The sequence below is a fragment of the Octopus sinensis genome, unplaced genomic scaffold, assembly GCF_006345805.1.
Source record: "Octopus sinensis unplaced genomic scaffold, ASM634580v1 Contig13591, whole genome shotgun sequence".
NCBI lineage: Eukaryota > Metazoa > Mollusca > Cephalopoda > Octopoda > Octopodidae > Octopus > Octopus sinensis.
In genome coordinates this window covers 72,501-96,052 of record NW_021833015.1, presented here as the reverse complement: position 1 = coordinate 96,052, position 23,552 = coordinate 72,501, and the positions used below count along the sequence as shown (strand labels likewise).

Below are 23,552 nucleotides of genomic sequence, written 5' to 3'. Positions count from 1 at the left end.
CACACACACACAATCACACACGCACACACATGATGAGTTTCTTTTGGTGTCTGTCAAATCCACTCTCAAGGCTTTTGTTGACCCAGGGGACTATGGTAGAAGACTCTTGCCTGAGGTACCATTCGGTGGGACAGGACCCAAGACCATATGGTTGGGAGGCAAATTTTTAACTGCACACACACACACACACCACACACACACACACACACACACGCATGATAGGTTTCTTTCGGTCATGAGACACAAGAATGACAGTTTGATACAGGGGGTATGCTGGATGTAGGCCTGTGAATTTCCATGGTTCTCAGAAGATGTCGGCGTATATTTTAACATTAATTATACAAACATGTGGCTGTGTGGTAAGTAGTCTACTTCTCAGCCACATGGTTCCAGGTTCAGTCCCACCGCATGGCACCTTGGGCATGTCTCTTCTACAATAGTCTCAGGCTGACCAAAGCCATGTGAGTGGATTTGGTAGATGGAAGCTGAAAGAATCCTATTGTGTGTGTATGTATGCTTTGCTGGATGTGCAATGTCAGTGTACATGGGTGACAGAGTGCTAGTATATTGAGAGAAAAGTTACGTAAGAGAGGAATTAGAGGCAGTGTCCAAGAGCGGAAACTGCTCTGGTTTGGGCAAGTGTCTTCTACTATAGCCTCGGGCCGACCAAAGCCTTGTGAGTGGATTTGCTAGACGGAAACTGAAAGAAGCCCATCGTATATATGTATATATATGTGTGTGTTTGTCACTCCAACATTGCTTGACAACCGATGCTCGTGTGTTTGTGTCCCCGTAACATAGCGGTTTGGCAAAAGAGATCGATAGAATAACTACTAGGCTTACAAAGAATAAGTCCTGTGGTTGATTTGCTTGACTAAAGCGGTGCTCCAGCATGGCCACAGTCAAATGACTGAAACAACTATGTGGTTGGTTGGCATCCTTTTTGTCTCGAGAGACAATGGAGTTGCGCATAAAGTAGTCTAGTTCGGCTTTTACATTTCATGTCCTGATACATTTCCTGCTGTGGCTGTGTAGTCCTATCCTGGACAAACGCTCCCTCTGGCAGGTACTGCAAATGTAGCGAAGACTGTTCCTGGCTGGTTGTAATGCCATATTTTCTTGTTGACGTCTTTTCTTGTCTTTCCATTTCTCCTCTCTCTCTCTCTGTCACTCCTTTGTATTCCCTCTTTTACCGTATGTCACCATTCTCCACGGTTGCCGGCAACTGCCTCCCAACCGCTAATGTTGATGTTGCAGGCCTTCATGTCCCTTTTGCAAACATCCTTGTAACGTAAGAGCAGGGTCTACCCACAGACCTAGTACCCCTAGCAAGCTCTCCGTAGAGTATGTCCTTGGGGATATATATATGTGTGTATGTTTGTGTGTATACACACACACACACACACACACACACACACACAGGCTGGTACAATTCCAAAGAACAAAATACGATACCCCTCCTCCTGACACCACGACCACCACCAACACACTAATTATTAAACACATGATTGTTGAGTGAAAAACATGTTTATAATGACATTGATATATAATTTATCACTAATTAATGTGTAAAGACTAATAACAATTTGTGTTTTCTTTTTTTTTTTACAGCCCAGATAGAGGTGATACCATGCAAGGTTTGTGGGGACAAGTCATCTGGTGTACATTATGGCGTTATTACATGTGAAGGATGTAAGGTAGGACACATGGAATACCCATCTTCTGGTCTCACTGTATCTGCATTTCTCTAATCCATACACACATCAAACATGTTCATATATATACATACACACATATATATATATATACACACATATACATACATATATATTACAATGCATATATATATATACACATGCATAATATATTATATATATACATACAAACAATATATATATATATATACATCCACAACAATAGATATATACACACACACATATATAATACACACACACATATATACACACACACACACATATATAATATATACATATGTACACACACATATATATATACACACACATATTATATACATATATACACCACACATATATATATACACACACCTATATATATATGATATTAATATACATATATATATATATATATATTATACATATATATATATATATATATATAATACATATATATATATATAATATATATAATATATATATATATATATATATACATATATATATATTATATATACATATATATCTATATATATATATATATATATATACACACCATGCATATATATATATATACACACATGCATATATATATAATATATACACATGCATATATATATAATATATACAACATATATATATATATACATACACACATATATATATATATACATAACACACATATATAGATATATACTACACACATATATATACACACAACACACATATATATTATACACACACACACATATTAGATATATACACACACACCATATATATATTACACACACACACATATAACACACACACACAACTATATATATACACACACATATATATATTACATATATACACACACTATATAATATACACACACATATTATATATATATATATATATATATACATATATATATATATATATATATATACACACACCATTATATATATATATACAACACATATATATTATATATATATATACATACACACATATATATATACATACACATATATACACACCACCATATATATATATACATACACACAATATATATACATACACATATATATATACGCACACATATATATATATCACACACACATATATATATTATCATACACATATATACATACATATATATACACACACACACACATATACATATACACACACACACACACACACACACACATATATATATACACACACATCATATATATATATATATACACACATCATATATATATATACACACACACACACACATATATATATGCGTACATACACATAATTAACATGTTCATATGTATTTGTGTACATATATTTCTCCCTATATAAATATATATAAACATATCTGTACAACATGCCCTGTTTGTTTTCTATTAGTTGTTTTTACTGTCGTTTAGCAATCCTTTTCCTCCCAGCTGTTGCTGTTTGAGCAGGCCTATGGTCAAAGGTGTTCCAGCTGTGACCATCCCAGTGACCAGCTGTTAACTATCCTGCCTTTTTAAAAATTAAAAAAGTTTTTTTCTTTTTTTTTTGTATGATTCACAATGAGCCCTTCCTTGTTATTTTTTAACCTCAAGTCAGTTTTTGATCCTGTGGGGCACTCTGCCATCCTCATCCCGCCCATGGACAGAATGAAATTTCCCTCATGACATCTGACAAAGTTTGAAAATGTTATTGCTTAAACGTTGTCCTTGACGAGCTGGCAGAATCGCTAGCACGCCGGGCGAAATGCGTAGCAGTATTTCGTCTGCCGTTACGTTCTGAGTTCAAATTCCGCCGAGGTCCACTTTGCCTTTCATCCTTTCGGGGTGATAAAGTTAGTACCAGTTACACACTGGAGTCGATGTAATCGACTTAATCGTTTGTTGTCATTGTTTGTCCCCTCTTGTGTTTAGCCCCTTGTGGGGTAGTTAAAGAAATAGGTTAATCTGTCGCTACGTTCTGAGTTCAAATTCCGCCGAGGTCGACTTTGCCTTTCATCCTTTCGGGGTCGATAAATTAAGTACCAGTTTACACACTGGGGGCGATGTAATCGACAATCCGTGTGTCTCTCCTTGTTTGTCCTCTTGTGTTAGCCCTTGTGGGTAGTAAAGAAATATATTAATAGACTACTGTGATGGGTGGGTTGTTAATAGTACAGGGAGGGTTTTAAAAGTCCAAATACATGTTAAATAAATACTGTAAATATGGTGTCCCTACTTCGCGGAAATTCAATTAAGCCACCAATGGTTCTCAAATCCCTAGGATCTCATTGTTATAATGTCCAGTTTTCCATGCTTGCATGTCCCAAGTAGAATTTGTCCAGGCGTGTTTTCTGTGGTTGGGTACCTTTACTGTCACCAACATTCACCTTGTTTCCATGCAAGGTCATATTTCCCCTTGACCAGATATGTATATTTTATGGAGGATTGAGAGGAAACAACACTGCTTGTGTGACAGTGACACTCATTTACAGCTATCACGTGATGTCAAAAGGAAAGAGGGAGAGAGACACAAGACACACTCACATGCATATATATGATACTTTCCTGAGGAATTACAACCGTGTTTCGTGGTCTGCTACCACAACAGCTCCTTATAGGATCCAGTTAGCTCAAGACATCATCAGGAGGAACCACGTTCGGTTTCGGCCCCTACTCCTCTACCGTTTTGGACGTTGCCCCCCCCCCCCATTTCGGAGGGTCTTCAGCTCTGGTGTTAGGTGCATGTCTTCTTCTCTTCTTTCTTCTGTTCCTGGCCTCTTCGATGTATCGTCAGCGAGTGTCAGCCGGTGACTGACTGTCTTTTCAAATTTATCCTTTAAATACCTGCCACATAGGCTCCAGCAGGCAGCCCCAGCAAGTTGTCACGTGACACTGTCTCACCTTAACTGACTAATGAAGGCGCGTAGTTTTAGCCCGCACTTTTTCTGACAGCTATCATCACATATATATATATGTGTGTGTGTGTGTGTGTTTTTAAAATCTACGAAGTCATGAATCTGCGATAGTTGAACCGCGAAGAAGCAAGGGACCACTGTACAACACTTTTGCCACTCTTGGTTGTCATGGTGACAGTAGTATTTCAACTGGTGCTAGTATCTTCCTCTGGAAGAACTACCCTCTTTAGGACTTTGTCAAAAATAATGGGCGCCTTGTCTACCCTTGGGAAATTTATTAACCCATAGCTGGAAATTTGATAGATGCTACTGGTCGGGGTCAGAGCAGATCTATGAGTTATTACGGTAGTTAAAAGGTGACCATGCTTCTTACAACTCCAGAGCTCCCAAACTGGCGCTTCACAAGCAGATGCAGTCCCTCGGATTTCTTTTGGTTTCTGTCAATCAAATCTGCTTGAGGCTTTGAGTTCAAATCCCACCAAAGTCGGTCTTTACTTTTTATCTTATGTCAGGGTTCATAAACATACGAACCCAGGGCAACAAGTTGGTAGAACCGTAAGAACATCGCACTGGAGCTGTTATGTGGCACTTGTTTCAACTCTTTAGACCCTGAGTTCAAATCCTGCTGAAGTCAACTTTGCTATTCATCTTTGGTTCAAGGTGGTCTTAGAAGTCAGTTGCCCAAGATTGTTACACAGTAGGACTGAACCTGAAACCATGTGGTTGCGAAGCCACATGGTTTCAGCAAAATCAATTAACGGTGCCCCTGGAAATATTTAAAAGTTCTGAAAGAAAATTCATCTAAAAATTTTAGTAAAAAACAGAGCAAACTACTGTTTACTTTGTTAATCATCTTGAAGTATAATTATTTTCTTTATTATTATTATTAATCTTTTTTAATGAAATTATGAAGAACGTATGGGTTTTTCTTTCTTTCTTTGTTTTTTTTTTTGCTCAAGCATTACTCTCTCTTTACTCTCTTTTGTTTCAGTCATTTGACTGCGGCCATGCTGGAGCACCGCCTTTAGTCGAGCAAATCGACCCCGGGACTTATTCATTTGTAAGCCCAGTACTTATTCTATCGGTCTCTTTTGCTGAACCGCTAAGTGACGGGGACGTAAACACACCAGCATCGGTTGTCAAGCATTGCTAGGGGGGAGAAACACATACACATATACATATATATATATATATATATATATATATATATATATTATACGACGGGCTTCTTTCAGTTTCCGTCTACCAAATCCACTCACAAGGCATTGGTCGGCCCGGGGCTATAGCAGAAGACACTTGCCCAAGATGCCACGCAGTGGGACTGAACCCGGAACCATGTGACTGGTTAGCAAGCTACTTACCACACAGCCACTCCTGTGTCTATAGGAAAGATTTTCTGAAGTAGTGGTTTCCAAGCCAAAGTGGTGAAGTGGAAGAGTTGTTAGAGCATTGGATAAAATGCTTTGTGGTATTTGTTCAGATTCTCTGTGCTTTGATAACAACCGCATTATCTCTCCAACCATTCCTTATTCCAGCGGCAAACGCCATAGATATGGACGGCCTAGGTTTGGTTCCAGATCAGCCTTGACTGTCATCAGCCAGGTTTTTCGTTGTCCACCACATCGCTTTCGCCAACCCCGAAGGGGAGCTGGTGCAATTGCTTCGTGGGTTGGGTTCCAGACCAGCCTTGACTGTCATCAGCCAGGTTTTTCGTTGTCCACCACATCGCTTTCGCCAACCCTGAAGGGGAGCTGGTGCAATTGCTTCGTGGGTTGGGTTCCAGATCAGCCTTGACTGTCATCAGCCAGGTTTTTCGTTGTCCACCACATCGCTTTCGCCAACCATGAAGGGGAGATGGGGGCCATTGCTTCGTAGGTTGGGTTCCAGATCAGCCTTGACTGTCATCAGTCAGGTTTTTTGTTGTCCACCACATCGCTTTCACCAACCCTGAAGGGGAGCTGGTGCAATTGCTTCGTAGGTCGGGTTCCAGACCAGCCTTGACTGTCATCAGCCAGGTTTTTCGTTGTCCACCACATCGCTTTCACCAACCCTGAAGGGGAGCTGGGGCCATTGCTTCGTAGGTTGGGTTCCAGATCAGCCTTGACTGTCATCAGCCAGGATTTTCGTTGTCCACCACATTGCTTTCGCCAACCCTGAATGGGAGCTGGAGCAATTGCTTCGTGGGTTGGGTTCCAGATCAGCCTTGACTGTCATCAGCCAGGTCTTTCATTGTCCATCACATTGCTTTCGCCAACCCTGAAGGGGAGCTGGTGCAATTGCTTCGTGGGTTGGGTTCCAGATCAGCCTTGACTGTCATCAGCCAGGTTTTTCGTTGTCCACCACATCGCTTTCACCAACCCTGAAGGGGAGATGGGGGCCATTGCTTCGTAGGTCAGGTTCCAGATCAGCCTTGACTGTCATCAGCCAGGTTTTTCGTTGTCCACAACATCGCTTTCACCAACCCTGAAGGGGAGCTGGAGCAATTGCCCCTGGTTGATCTGCCAGACATCGATGACATTTCGGTAGAGGATGTGTGTTTGTGCATTTGTATGCATCTATCTATCTATCTATCATCTATCTATCTATCTATCTATCTATCTATCTATATCTATATATATATATATATATATATATGCATGAATATGTGTATATTTCGATGTGCGTATGTATGTATGTAGATATACATATGTGTGTGTATATATGTGTGTATTGTGACACTTCGTTTGTTATGATGACAAGGCTTCCGGTTGATCCGATCCATGGAGCGGCCTGCTTGTGAAATTAACGTGCAAGTGGCTGAGTACTCCACAGACACGTGTACCCATAACATAGTTCTCAGGGAGGTCCAGTGTGACACAAAATATGACAAGGCTGGCCCTTTGAAATACAGGTACAATTCAATTTTGCCAGCTGAGTGGACTGAAGCAAAGTGAAATAAAGTGTCTTGCCCAAGGACACAGTGCATTGCTGGGAATTGAACTCACCTTGTGATCATGTGTGTATATATATTTATTTATTTATTTGTGTGTGTGCATGCGTGTACATGTATATATATCTATACATGTGTGTGTATATCTCTTTCTATATATATATATATATATATTATATATATATGTATGTATGTATATATATATACGTGTGTGACATGTATATTTGTGTGTGTGTATATCTATGTGTTTGTGTGTGTATATGTACATTTATGTACATGTGTATCTGTATGTATCTATGTATGTATATTAGATATATATCTGTGTGTGTGTGCATATATATATATATATAATATATATATATATATTAATAATATATACATATGTGTGTGTGTATGTGTATATGTGTGTGTCTGTGTACATGTATCACACTGTTTAACTTCTGTTGAAATTGTGTTGCCATCTTATGTTCTGTAACTTAGCAGATCAATAAATAAAGATCAATAAAACAATAGTGGAATGAGTACTGCAATCAATACAATTGACTATAAATCCTAGCGGGAGGTACTCCAGCATTGCCACATTTGTGTGTGTGTGTGTGTGTATGTATATAAATACATGTATCATCATATAAAATTATGAATGTGTGTATAAATATGTGTTATATATATATTATATATATATATATATATATATATAATATATATATATATATTATATATATATATATATTTATAGCAGTATATATGAAAAATATGTTTGTATATATGAAAATTTGTGTGTCTGTATTTGAAAACATGTATATATACACATGTATGTATATGTGAAAATATGGATGTGTGTGTGTGTGTGTGTGTGTGTGTATGTATATATGTGAAAATATAGATGTGTGTGTATGTATGCATGTATATGTGGAGATATGTAAGTATGTATATATACACATGTATGTATATGTGAATATATGGATGTGTGTGTATGTATATATGAAAATATGATCACAGATGTATGCATGTATATGTGGAAATATGTAAGTATGTATATATACAAATGTATGTATATGTGAAAATATAGATGTGTGTGTATGTATACATGAAAATATGATCACAGATGTATGCATATATATGTTGAGATATGTAAGCATGTATATATACACATGTATGTATATGTGAATATATGGATGTGTGTGTATGTATTCATGAAAATATGATCACAGATGTATGCATGTATATGTGGAGATATGTAAGTATGTATATGTGAATATATGGATATGATCACAGATGTATGCATGTATATGTGGAAATATGTAAGTATGTATATATACACATGCATGTATATATGAAAATATGAATATATATATATATATTCATCATCATCATTTAATGTCTGTTTTGATGATGGTGCACATGTCTATATGATTATATACACGTGTATGTATATAAGAAATATGAACGTTATGTGTTTGCATCATATATATAAATATATGTGTTGTGTGTGTGTGTGTTTGTGTGTGTCAGTGTATCCTCCGCTTTCAATTTTTCTTATTCATCGTTATTAATTTAATAACTTCATCCTGGCGATCTCTGCTGCGAGAATATTTCTTGCATTGATGTAAGACTTCTCGGAGGTCGTTCAGTGCTTCCTCATCCTCTGTCTATTTTTGGTTATTGCTTTTTTGGCAGTTATACACGACTCCCCTACACACACACTCACTCACCCCCCCACGCACGCACACACACAACCAAGAATTTAGAAGACACTTGCTTCTTAACCCAATAACCAACTGTAATTATGGTTGCTGGTGCTGGTGCTGGTAACTGTTGTTGTTATTGTAGAAATAACTGTTTTCTCTACTTCTGCTCTGCGGGTGGTGTTTGTGTGTGTGTGTGTGTGTGTGGAGAGAGATTGTTGTTGTTGTTGTTTCGTCCCACCCACCGATCTCCTCACCCATGTGCCAATCGTCTTTTATTCATGTGAGACTGTGTGCAGAATCGCAACAGACAGTTCACAGATTCTTAACTTATTCCACGTATCACTAAAGCCTTTTTCGTCCTTTTTTTTTATCTAGTCCGGCATAGTAAACCTCAGACTACATTATCTAATGTGTCCTTCCCAGTTGTTGTTGTTGTTATCTACCCCCCACACACACACACTCACCAGCCACTGCCAACCGAGTAGTCTTGTAGTTCCAGCTGTAACCATTCTGTCTTACTTTATCATTTCAGACATGGTCATCTAAGACTACAATATCCAATGTGTCCTTCCTAGTTTTTGCTATTTAGCCATACTCATCAACTAGTATAGTTAGCAGTGTGACTCTCTCTCTCTCTCTCTCTCTCTATATATATATATATATATATATATACAGCTGGATGCCCTTTCCTAACGCCAACCACTCCGTGAGTGTAGTGGGTGCTTTTTACGTGCCAGGGGAGTCTGGCAGCGGCCACGATCGGTTGGTGCTTTTTACGTGCCACCGGCACAGAAGCCAGTCAAGGCGGCGCTGGCATCGGCCATGTTCGGAGGGTGCTTTTTAGAGAGAGAGAGAGATAGAGATAGAGAAAAACCACTATTATGCAATTCAAACAATGATAGACATAAACCAAATCATAATTAAAAAATAAAATAAATTTTAAAACATATAACTAGATCACAAAAATGAATAAACAATATATAATAAGCAATAAGTATATATATATGATAAATAATAAGTATATATATATAGTTTAGCAGTGGTCTGCCCTTGGGAAGGTCCTCGGAAGTGGTAAAAACTGCAAGCTATTCTTTAGGCCAAGGATGCCTACCTTGATTATATGAAGTTTACATTGCTGTTAGGAAAATGGCTTGTAAACTCAGTGGGTCCTCCATCAAAACTTTTTTCAGCCTGTTGCACCTCGCTATTGTTCCTGAAAGCTACTTTTTATACCTTCTACAGATTGCTTGAAGCTCATTTATTTACTACACCTTGCTCGTTCACTCACCTGTAGAAATGAGTTGTGATGTTACTGATGCCAAGCTGTATCAGCCATTGCTTTTACCTTGGATAACATCGGTGGTGTGGAAAGGGGAGGCTGCTATGCATGGGTGACTGCTGGTCTTCCATAAACAACCTTGCCCGGACTTGTCTCTCGTCGGAGAACTTTCTAGGTGAAATCTCATGGTCTTCATAATTGAAGACGGTTTTTACCCATTTATGCATACACACATATATATATATATATATATATATATATTATTCATTTACTCTGTTACCTGTTTCGGTCATTTCAGTGTGGCCATGCTGGAGTACTACCTTTAGTTGAAGAAATTGATCACTGGACTTACTTTTGTATCTATCTATATATAATGCATATATATTATATATATATATATATATATATCTATAGATATATAAGATACATACTTACATATATATATATATATATATATATAATATATATATATAGATTACATACTTACATATATATATATATAGATACATACTTACATATATATATATATATATATATATATATATATATATAGACATACTTACATATATATATATATATATATATATATATATATAGATACATACTTACATATATATATATCATATATATATATATATGCATATTATATATATATGCATATATAATATATATATAGATACATACATACATATACATATATATATATACTATATATATATATATATATATATATCTATATATAATATATATATATATATATCATATATCACATCATCATGTCACATTTAACGTCCGCTTTCCATGCTAGCATGGTTGGACGGTTCAACTGGGTCTGGGGAGCCCGAAAGCTGCACCAGTCCAGTCAGATCTGGCAGTGTTTCTACAGCTGGATGCCCTTCCTAACGCCAACCACTCCGAGAGTGTAGTGGGTGATTTATGTGCCACCGACACAGGTGCCAGACGAGGCTGGCAAACGGCCACGCTCGGATATATATATATATATATATATATATATATATAGATACATACATATATATATATATATGCATATATATAGATACATATATATGCATACACATATATATCTATATATACATATATACACACATATATATACATATATGTATATATATACATATATGTATATACATATATACATATACATATATGCATATATATATATACATACACACACACACACATGTTTACATGCATACATAGACATAAATATATCATAGTGAAAGTAATAGAAATAAAACTAATATATATACATATATCCATAGTGGAAATATTAAGTTTCACTATTAAAACTGAAAGTATCTCGCTTTAAAATAGAGATGTTATTGTTTCACTTTTGACTCATAATGCTGAAATAGCGTGAGAGATAAAAGGTTACTCCAGGCTTGCATTAGGCAAGAAGTTGAAAGTTTTTTTGGCCCATGATACTGCATGGGCCCTAAGTAAAGCATGTGTAAAATTTGAATGAAATTGGGTTGGGTAGTTCTTGAGTTTTAGTGATGCATACATACATACATACATAAGGTGGTGCTCCAGCATGACCACAGTCCAGAGACTGAAACTAGTAAAAGAATAAAAAGGATACAGACAGACAAGCACACATGCTCAGTTTTATATATAAATATAGATATTGAAAGACATACATATACATACATACATACATACATATTATCATCATCATTTAACGTCCGCTTTCCATGCTAGCATGGGTTGGACGGTTCGACTGGGGTCTGGGAAGCCAGGGGACACACACACGCATACATATATTTACATATATGTATGTATATATGTAAATATACATGTGTGTGTGTGTATATATATATATATATACTATATATATATATATACACACACACACACACACACACGTATATTTACATATATATATGTAAATATATATAGGCGCAGGAGTGGCTGTGTGGTAAGTAGCTTGTTTACCAACCACATGTTTTGGGTTCAGTCCCACTGCATGGCACCTTGGGCAAGTGTCTTCTACTATAGCCTTGGGCCGACCAAAGCCTTGTGAGTGGATTTGGTAGACGGAAACTGAAAAGAAGCCCGTCGTATATATGTATATATATATATTATATATATATATATATATATATATATATATGCGTGTGTGTGTTTGTGTGTCTGTGTTTGTCCCTCTAGCATTGCTTGACAACCGATGCCGGTGTGTTTATGTCCCCGTTACTTAGCGGTTCGGCAAAAGAGACCGATAGAATAAGTACTGGGCTTACAAAAAGAATAAGTCCCGGGGTCGAGTTGCTCGATTAAAGGCGCTGCTCCAGCATGGCCCCAGTCAAATGACTGAAACAAGTAAAAGAGTAAAAAGAGAGATATACGTGACTGTGTGGGGAAAGGCATGGCTGGCATGCATGGCCGACTGCTGGTCTTCCATAAACAACCTTTCCTGGATGTTTACCTTGAAGGGGAACTATGGTCGTTCTTGATCGACAGGTGTCTTTGCCTATATCTATTGACAAAGGAATAATTATAATCCAGGTAATTGCCTCGTCAATACACCAGGTAGGATCCTGGTGAGCATGGTGTTCCAGTCAACAAAGGAAGATCAATGGGACTCCGATTAATACAAAGGGGAGTGCTTAGCAACTCCCTAATGAGATCCAGTAGGCGTAATTAATATAAGCCCCACTGAGTGCAAAGTAATAAATAAATAATGATGATGATAATGATGATGATGGTTTCTAATTTTGCTACAAGGGCAGCAGTTTTGGAGGAGGTGATGAGTCGATTACATTGACCCAGTGTCCGACTGGGCCTTATGTCATTGACCCCAAAAGGAAATGCAGACCAAATACCCCTAAGTATTTTGCCTGGCACGCTTAACAATTCTGCCGATTTGCTGCCTTAATAATAATAATAATAATAATAATAATAATAATGATGATGATAATAACTTAGGCAGCGAGCTGGCAGAATCGTTAGCACGCCGGGTGAAATGCTTAGTGGTATTTCGTCTGCCGTTACGTTCTGAGTTCAAATTCCACCGAGGTCGACTTTGCCTTTCATCCTTTCGAGGTCGATAAATTAAGTACCAGTTATGCACTGGGGTTGATATAATCTACTTAATCCCTTTGTCTGTCCTTGTTTGTTCCCTCTATGTTTAGCCCCTTGTGGGCAATAAAGAAATAATAATAATAATAATAATGATAATAATAATCCTTTCTACTAAAGGCAGAAGGTCTGAAATTTGGTGGGAGCAGGGTGGGGTCTAGTTAAATACATCGAACCCCAGTATTCAACTGGTACTTACTTCATCGATTCCAAGAGAGATGAAAGGCAAAGTCAGCCTCAGTGGAAATTGAACTCAGAACATAGTTACGGATGAAATACCGCTAAGCATTTTGCCTGGCCTGCTAACGATTCTGGCAGCTCACCACTGTAATAATAATAATAATAATCATCATCATCATCATCATCGTTTAAAACGTCCGTTCTCCATGCTAGCATGGGTTGGACGTTTCGACGACCGGGGATCTGGGAAGCCAGAAGGCTGCACCAGGCTCCAGTCTTATCTGGCAATGTTTTACAGCGGCTGGATGCCTTCCTAACAACCCCAACCACTCCGGTAGTGTAGTGGGTGCTTTTTACGTGCCACCTGCACAGGTGCCAGGCGAGGCTGGCATAATAATAATGGTAATTAATTCTTTTTATTGGCCACAAGGGCTGACAAACATGATTGGAAAACATAAAGGGACAAAACAGGACGAAAGGTTACAAAAGGTTTTGTCCGTTTGTGAAAACATTGAGTAAAAAGGCAGTTTAACAATGAAAATATAACAACGAAGAACTCCCAATAGAGGAGACGCTTCGAAAAAAAGGAAAGGTCTCACGTGGAGAAACCCATAAAAGCCACAGGAGCCTGGTCAAATAGAGGGGTAGAGAGCCCCTTTCTCCTTTTATAATACCTTTTTCAATTACAGGCGAAACCTGAGAATTGGTCCATTTATACTGGCCATTCTTGCACAATTCACCCACCTTTCAGAAAACTTGCCATCAGACAGCACTCTCCTCTCTAACCTCATCTTCCTTTTCATGTGAAACTTGAAAAAATAATAATAATAATTAATTCTTTTTATTGGCCACAAGGGCTGACACACATGATTAGTAAACATAAAGGGACAAAACAGGAAGAAAGGTTACAAAGGGTTTTGTCCGTTTGTGAAAACATCGAGTAAAGACAGTGTAACAATCAAATAATATAACAACGAAAAACTACCAATAGGGGGAGGCGCTTCGAAAGGTTCCTGGTGGAAAAAAACCCATAAAAGCCAACGGGAGCCTGGTCAAAAGGTGGGTAGAGAGCTCCTTTCTCCTTTTATAAAACCTTTTTCAATCACAGGCGAAACCTGAGAATTGGTCCATTTATACTGGTCATTCTTGCACAATTCACCCACCTTTCAGAAAACTTGCCATCAGACAGCACTCTCCCCTCTAATCTCATCTTCCTTTTCAAGTGAAACTTGAAAAAATAATAATAATAATAATAATAATAATAATAATAATAATAGGCTTCTGATCTTAACTGATTGGAAGTGTTATCATGTACATTGTTTTGTCTTGGTATAAAAGATGGGCTACAGCAAATATTCTGCTCAATACCACAGATTTGCTTGTCAGTTGTTTGACCATAACCAGTTGAGCATGTCCCTTAGTGGCTGACGATATGTGCATCTCTGATCACGAGCAGATGTAGTAGGGGAGCATCATAGCCATGTGTTGAGAGGGATTCTTTGGGCTTTGAATAATTCACCTCTGGGAACATGGGTGTTTCGTTCAACATCCTTAAACAACCCTTATTCAGGGACCTTTCGAGTGGGATGGCTTACTCGACCTGAAGAAAATTCTAACTGGGCCCCACCTGCAAGGTCATGTGCTGTTTAATCTTGATATGAGATCACCATGTCGCGCACATATTGTTGTGATGCATGTGCCTAGTGTACCCTTATCAGATGGGTAGTCATGATGGGTATATTGGCTTCGTATATTTTACCCCAGTGTCACTTTGATGGCATGCACTGCTCTCTCACTCAATAATAATAATAATAATAATAATAACTTAACTGGTATAGAACTACTACTACTTAACTGGTACATCACACGTATTGAGAAGAGCATTGTCGATGTGAGAACTATTACTACCCCATGTATTTTAAATGTAACTTAAAAAAAAACAAAATGACAAACTATTGAGTTTAGTTGGCCTACCAATGTATACTAAAATGAGTTTCTTTGCCCTAGGAGTCGGGAAGACACTCGGCAAGAAAGGAAGCAAAATTGAAAAGAAGAAAAAAATGATAATAATAATAATAATAATAATAATGGTAATAATAATTTAAACGAGGAAAGGAGCTTCCTCGTTTAAATTATTATCTCACACACACACACACGTCTACACACACACACACACACACACACACCACTGCCACAGCATCATAATTATCAAAAAAAAATTTTTATCATCTTTTTAGTTGCTGTGGTATCAGTTTTTCCAATTAAGTTTTTTTTCATTATGACTAGTCTGTCTGTCTGTCTGTCTCATTCTCGCTCTGTCTGTCTGTCTGTCTGTCTGTCTCGCTCTGTCTGTCTGTCTGTCTGTCTGTCTTCCTTCCTCCTGGTTTGCTCTCTATCACTGTCTTCCTCCCATTGCTGTCTCTCTTCCTCTTTCTCTCTCTCTCTCTCTCTTTTTCTCTGTCATTGATGCAGGAAGTAGTTGAGTATTCCACAGACGTGTGTATGTACCCTTACTGTATTTTGCAGTCTGGCTGTCTCTAAAATCTCTCTGTCTCCTCCCCCTCTTCCTCTTCCCTTATTCTCTGTCCATCTACTAATTTTTTACTTTTCTTCCCTTGCTGTCTGTCTGTTTCTCTCTCTCTCCCTCTCCCTTAACTTCTCTCTCTCTCTCTCTCTCTGTCTGTCTCTTAACTTTTCTCTCTCTCTCTTTCTCTCCCTCTCTCTCCCTGTCTGTCTCTTAACTTTTCTCTCTCTCTTTCTTTCTCCCCCTCTCTCTCCCTGTCTGTCTCTTAACTTTTCTCTCTCTCTTTCTCCCCCTCTCTTTCCCTGTCTGTCTCTTAACTTTTCTCTCTCTCTCTCTCCTCCTCTCTCTCTCTCCTGTTTCTCTCTGTCTGTCTCTTAACCTTTTTCTCTCTCTCTCTCTCTCTCTCTCTCTCTGCCTGTCTGTCTCTGTCTCTCTCTTAACCTTTTTCTCTCTCTCCTCTCTCTCTCTCTGCCTGTCTGTCTCTTAACCTTTCTCTCTCTCTCTCTCTCCTCTCTCTCCTCCTCTCCCTGCCTCTTAACTCCCCCCCCCCCCCGCTAATTCTCTTATGAAAACCTAAACTTCCCTTAGATATTACATCACTCACTATTCTTGGTTCCTTCCTTTACCTCCTGTGTCACCACCACTGCCGCCGAAACCACCACCACCACCCCACCACCACCACCACCACCACCACCAACCACCAGCTCTTGTCATAGTTCTAACCATCTGGTTTCATTCATACATTCATACCACATGTCAAAGCCATTACGGATTACGCCACACATCCCCCCTCCCTCACCGCACGCACTCGCATACACACACACAACACTCACACACACACACACACACAGCAGTTATTTCTGTATTATACACTCACTCAGTCATCTTACTGCTAATACTAAATTTAATAACATTCACCAACTCCACTACTCTGTATGAGTCAACAACAGAACCTCTATGTGGTTACACAGCCTGCTAGAAATAGCTGCTAAATCAGCCTGGCTGTGTATTCGAAGAAGTCCACTTCTCTGCAGCTACATGGTTCCAGATCTGACCCCACTGTGTGACACCTTAACCCTTTAGCATTCTAATTACTTTGTCAAATGTAAAGCCTGTTTAATTATATCATTTTTAAATTAATTGTGCAGCATCTTGTAACTCTGGGATATTAATGATGTCCTGTTTACTTTTAGAATGACTTTGTAGGGTAGGTGTGAGAGGTCAGAGCTGGCTGGTTTGAGAATAAAACAGGAAGATAATTTTGGCCTGATATGGCCAGTTTAAACACTAAAGGGTTAAGCAAGTCTCTTCTACTACGGCTTTGGATTAACCAATTATTAATTTCTTTGTAAGTGGTATGATGTGGAGGTGCGTGGCTTAGTGGTTAGGGAGTCAGCATCATGATCGTAAGATTGTGGTTTCGATTCCCGGACCGGGCGACGCGTTGTGTTCTTGAGCAAAACACTTCATTTCACGTTGCTCCAGTCCACTCAGCTGGCAAAAATGAGTAACGCTGTGATGGACTGGCGTCCCGTCCAGCTGGGGGGAACACATACGCCATAGAAACCGGGAAACCTGGGCCCATGAGCCTGGCTAGGCTTTAAAAGGGCAAAAGTGGAGGTGTGTGGTTTAATGGTTAGGGTGTCAGCACCATGATCGTAAGATTGTGGTTTTGATTCCTGGACAGGGCGATGCATTGTGTTCTTGAACAAAACACTTCATTTCACATTGCTCCAGTCCACTCACAGCTAGTAAACATGAGTAACGTTGTGATGGACTGGTGTCCCGTCCAGCTGGGGAACACATACGCCACGGAAACCGGAAACCAGGCCCATGAGCCTGCTAGGTTTTAAAAGGGCATTCTCACCTGGAATCGATTTTTGTAATTTTTTCAAGACTTGTATACGCCCTGATACCGTCGGTATCTACATATCAAATTTGAGTCCAATCGGATGGAGGATGAGTGAGATCCTAGAAGACACACACAGACAGAACGGATTTTATATAATAGATGGCGTTAGGAAGGGCATCCAGCTGCAGAAACACTGCCAGATCTGACTGGGCCTGGTGCAGCCTTCGGGCTTCCCAGACTCCAGTTGAACCATCCAACCCATGCTAGCATGGAAAGCGGACATTAAACGATGATGAGATGATGGGTTTCTTTCAGTTTCCATCTACCAAATGCACTCGCAAAGCTTAGAGGTCAGCTTGAGCCTGTCTTTTATATTTTTATCTTCTTGTTTCTGTCATTAGACTGCAGCCATGCTGGGGCACAGCCTTGAAGAGTTTTTGGTCAAAGGAATTGAGTGCAGTATTTATTATTTTTTTTAAAGCTTAGTACTTATTGTATCGGTCACTTTTGCCAAACTGCTATGTTACAGGAATGTAAACACACCAACACTGTTTGTCCGCTTTCCATGCTAGCATGGGTTGGACGATTTTGACTGAGGGCTGGCGAACCAGATGGCTGCACCAGGCTCCAATCTTGATCTGGCAGAGTTTCTACAGCTGGATGCCCTTCCTAACGCCAACCACTCCCGAGAGTGTAGTGGGTACTTTTTACATACCACTGGCATGAACGCTAGTAAGGCGGTACTGGCAACGACTTCACTCAAATCTTTTTACACGTGCCAGTGAAGCAACGTTGGTAACGATCACGCTCAAATAGTGCCCTTTTACGTGCCACGGGTACGGAAGCCAGGAGTAGGTAAAAAAAGATGAATGGATGGATATATGTGTGTTGTCTACACCTGGCGGTCAGCTATCATAGACAAGACCTTTTCTAAAAATCCTATACGAACAAACATATTTGGCTCATTTAATCTGATATAAACTGACTGAACAAATGGGATAGTCATGGTTAGACTGTCTTAACAACTACAGCATGAGCAATTGATCTTAAACTTTAATTTTCCACAACTCTATCCTCCCCTTCACTCCCTTCTCCCTTTTCATTTAGGGCACCCTAACTCTTGAAAAGTCAAACCTTTCCCATCTTGTTTGTATGTCTTTTTTTTTTTGTGTGTGTGTTTTTATATATTAATTGATGGTTGCTAAGCAACATTGTAGAATTGACCTTCAAATAAAATTGAATTATTAGACATTGTAAAAGTTGGTCCATTGAAATGGTTGACACCTGTCAACACCTGACTAAAGTCTCTTTCATATTCTGGCATAAAAACATGACTGTTGTGTGTTACATATCTGTCTGTCTGTCTATCCGCCTGCCTGCCTGTATGTATAGTCTCCCTGTATGTACAGTCTATCTTCCTCCTGTACACGGGTGTGCGGGTTATCCTGTAAATGTGTGTGTACAACACGGGCATGGCTGTGTGGGTAAGAAGCTTGCTTTTAAATTATGTTGTCCTAGGTTCAAGTGCCACTGCATGTCTCCTTGGGCATAAAACAAAAAAAATCTTTCATGCATAGGCGCAGGAGTGGCTGTGTGGTAAGTAGCTTGCTTACCAGCCACATGGTTCCGGGTTCAGTCCCACTGCGTGGCATCTTGGGCAAGTGTCTTCTGCTATAGCCCCGGGCCGACCAATGCCTTGTGAGTGGATTTGGTAGACGGAAACTGAAAGAAGCCCATCGTATATATGTATATAGGCGTAAGAGTGTCTGTGTGGTAAGTAGCTTGCTTATCAACCACATGGTTCCGGGTTCAGTCCCACTGCGTAGCACCTTGGGCAAGTGTCTTCTGCTATAGCTCCGGGCCGACCAATGCCTTGTGAGTGGATTTGGTAGACAGAAACTGAAAGAAGCCCGTCGTATATATGTATATATATATATATGCCTGTGTGTGTTTGTGTGTTTGTGTTTGTCCCCCTAGCATTGCTTGACAACCGATGCTGGTGTGTTTATGTCCCCGTCACTTAGCGGTTCGGCAAAAGAGACCGATAGAATAAGTACTGGGCTTACAAAGAATAAGTCCCGGGGTCGATTTGCTCGACTAAAGGCGGTGCTCCAGCATGGCCGCAGTCAAATGACTGAAACAAGTAAAAGAGTAAAGAGTAAAAAAAACCTTGGAAAACACACAAGTTTCTTGGTTAGGAAAAGTCCAGGGCGATCCTTCGGTATAGGTGCCGTAAGTACTTGGAAGTGGCTTTGTTTACATTTCTGAAGATAACAGAAACCCTTTTCTCCCATCCCTAACCCTAACACAAACCCTAACCCTAACACCCCATATATATATAAAAAAAACTTTCTTGAAATGTATCCGGTACTTCCGGTACCTATACCGAAGTCACGCCAAGTCCAGCAATGATATGGAGTAGCTAAGATTATGGGTTTGACCAGCTGGTTGTATATAATTGTAAACCTGCACACAAGTGACTACTGTTCCAACGTATGATATCTTTACTGTCCACAAGGGGCTAAACATAGAGGGGACAAACAAGGAAGGACAGGCAAAGGGATTAAGTCGATTACATCAACCCCAGTGCGAAACTGGTACTTTATTTATCGACCCCGAAAGGATGAAAGGCAAAGTTGACCTTGGCGGAATTTGAACTCAGAACGTAGTGACAGGCAAAATACCTATTTCTTTACTACCCACAAGGGGCTAAACATAGAGGGGACAAACAAGGACAGACGAAGGGATTAAGTCGATTACATCAACCCCAGTACGAAAGTGGTACTTTATTTATCGACCCCGAAAGGATGTAAGGCAAAGTCGACCTCGGCGGAATTTGAACTCAGAACGTAACGGCAGATGAAATACCTATTTCTTTACTACCCACAAGGGGCTAAACACAGAGGGGACGAACAAGGACAGGCAAAGGGATTAAGTCGATTACATCAACCCCAGTACGAAAGTGGTACTTTATTTATCGACCCCGAAAGGATGTAAGGCAAAGTCGACCTCGGCGGAATTTGAACTCAGAACGTAACGGCAGATGAAATACCTATTTCTTTACTACCCACAAGGGGCTAAACACAGAGGGGACGAACAAGGACAGGCAAAGGGATTAAGTCGATTACATCAACCCCAGTACGAAACTGATACTTTATTTATCGACCCCAAAAGGATGAAAGACAAAGTCGACCTCGGCGGAATTTGAACTCAGAACATAACGATAGAGGGAATACCGCTAAGCATTTCGCCCAGCGCGCTAACATTTCTGCCAACCTATGGTAACAGAGAAAGGGTAGTCTTTTCTAGGGGTGGCACTGCTCACCTATTAATCAGAACAGAACTAGAAATGGTAGGGCAACACAAAGCTTGGGTGTTAGCTGGGTGTTGTCCTCTCTATGCAGGTTTCCATAGTAACATACGACAAATGTACGATTTTTCAGGAAGTACTTGTATCCAGATGCTAATTACAACCATTGCACAAGCATGTATTTACACACACACACACACACACATGCGCATGCTTATGTACTTGATAAAATAAGTACCTGTTGATCTGCGACACTGATGTAATCAACTTATCCCTTGCCCCAAAATTGCTACCCTTGTGGCAAAATTTGAAGCCATTATTATTATTATTAACCTATGTCAGCCTCGGTGGAATTTGAACACAGAACGTCATGAATCAGAAGTAATGCAGTTAAGCATGTTTTCTAGTGCAGTAATGACTCTGCCAGCTCATGGCCTCAATAATGATCATGATGATCATCATCATTTAGCGTCCGCTTTCCATGCTGGCATGGGTTGGACGGTTCGACCAGGGTCTGGGAAGCCAGAAGACCGTGTCAGGCCCAGTCTGATCTGGCAGTGTTTCTACGGCTGGATGCCCTTCCTAACGCCAACCATTCCGTGAGTGTAGTGGGTGCTTTTTATGTGCCACCTGCACAGGTGCCAGGGGAAGCTGGCAAACGGCCACGATCAGATGGTGCTTTTTACGTGCCACCAGCATGGGGTCCAGACGGGGGTGGCAACGGCCACAATCGGATTGTGTGTTTTATGTGCCACCAGCACGGGGGCCAGACAGGGCTGGAAACGGCCACGATCGGATGGTGCTTTTTACGTGCCACCAGCATGGGGTCCAGACGGGGGTGGCAACGGCCACAATCGGATGGTGTGTTTTATGTGTCACCTGCACGGGTGCCAGACGAAGCTGGCAGACGGCCACGATCGGTTGGTGCATTTTACGTGCCACCAGCACGGAGGCCAGTCGGGGCGGCGCTGGCAACGGCCACGTTCGGATGGTTCTCTTCTGCGCCACCGGCACTGGTATCACAGCTACAATTTCCATTAAAGTTGAACGATTTCGATTTTGATTTTGATTTTCATCTTCTTAATAATAATAATAATAATAATAATAATAAATAAAAAAAGAAGAGTGCCATTGCAATCTAGTGAATGATATTTCGACATCTTGTGTGTCTTCAACAGGTTCAAAAAATAATTTTGTCAATCTACTTCATTTTGTTTGATATATAAAGGATTGAGGTACCTCCTCTATATCTTCTGGAGGAGTTACCGCAATCCTTTATATATTAGTAATAATAATAACAATAGTCGTTTCTACTAATGGCAGAAGGTCTGAAATTTGAGGGCTAGTCGATTATGTCGATCCTAGTATTTGACTGGCACTTATTTCATCAACCCCAGAAAGGATAAAGGGTTAAGTTGACCATGGTGGGATTTGAACTCAGAACGTAGCATTGGACAAAATGCTGCTGAGCAACTTTGTCCAGCAAGCTAACGATTCTACCATTCTACCAGCTCGCCGCTTTAATAGTAATAAAACAGTTACTCTTAAAAGCTAGACTGCAGGTATGTTAGGACACCATTTGGCATATTTGTAATGCCATGCTTTCTTCCCCGCCCCGCACAGACTGACAGTAGCCAGTGGAGTACCACTTACTACAACTAATCCTTCTCTCCTTATTCTTAAGTATCCTTCCCTTTTTTTCCTTAACTCCACTCCTTCTCCACCCCTCACAATCACCTACCAGTCTGAACCAAAATAATTGCTAGCGTTTAGAGTAGACAAAAAGTTCTTTTGTTTAAACACACACACACACACGCATGCACAAAACATGACTTTATGTGTTTTCCAACCGAGGACATTCCGATAAAAAGTAAGTCTTGTAACATACCACACCATATAAAACCAAACTGCTGCTCTCTGGAAGTAAAGGTTTCTTCATATGGCAGCACGTGGCTTAGTGGTTAGGCTGTGTGGTAAGTAGCTTGCTAACCAACCACATGGTTCCGGGTTCAGTCCCACTGCGTGGCATCTTGGGCAAGTGTCTTCTGCTATAGCCCCGGGCTGACCAATGCCTTGTGAGTGGATTTGGTAGACGGAAACTGAAAGA

At 39.8% G+C, this 23,552-nt stretch overlaps 1 protein-coding gene across 1 annotated transcript in view; it reads left to right on the top strand.

Annotated features, from left to right (window-relative positions):
• The first annotated feature begins 311 nt into the window (after nt 1-311).
• The window catches only part of LOC115229704 (probable nuclear hormone receptor HR3), a 64,800-nt gene continuing 41,559 nt past the window's right edge, over nt 312-23,552 (top strand). Inside the window, exons 1-2 of the mRNA XM_029800016.2 lie at nt 312-359; nt 1,575-1,697. Of these exons, the coding sequence (XP_029655876.2) occupies nt 312-359; nt 1,575-1,697 (171 nt within the window). The remainder of the gene's footprint in view (nt 360-1,574; nt 1,698-23,552) is intronic.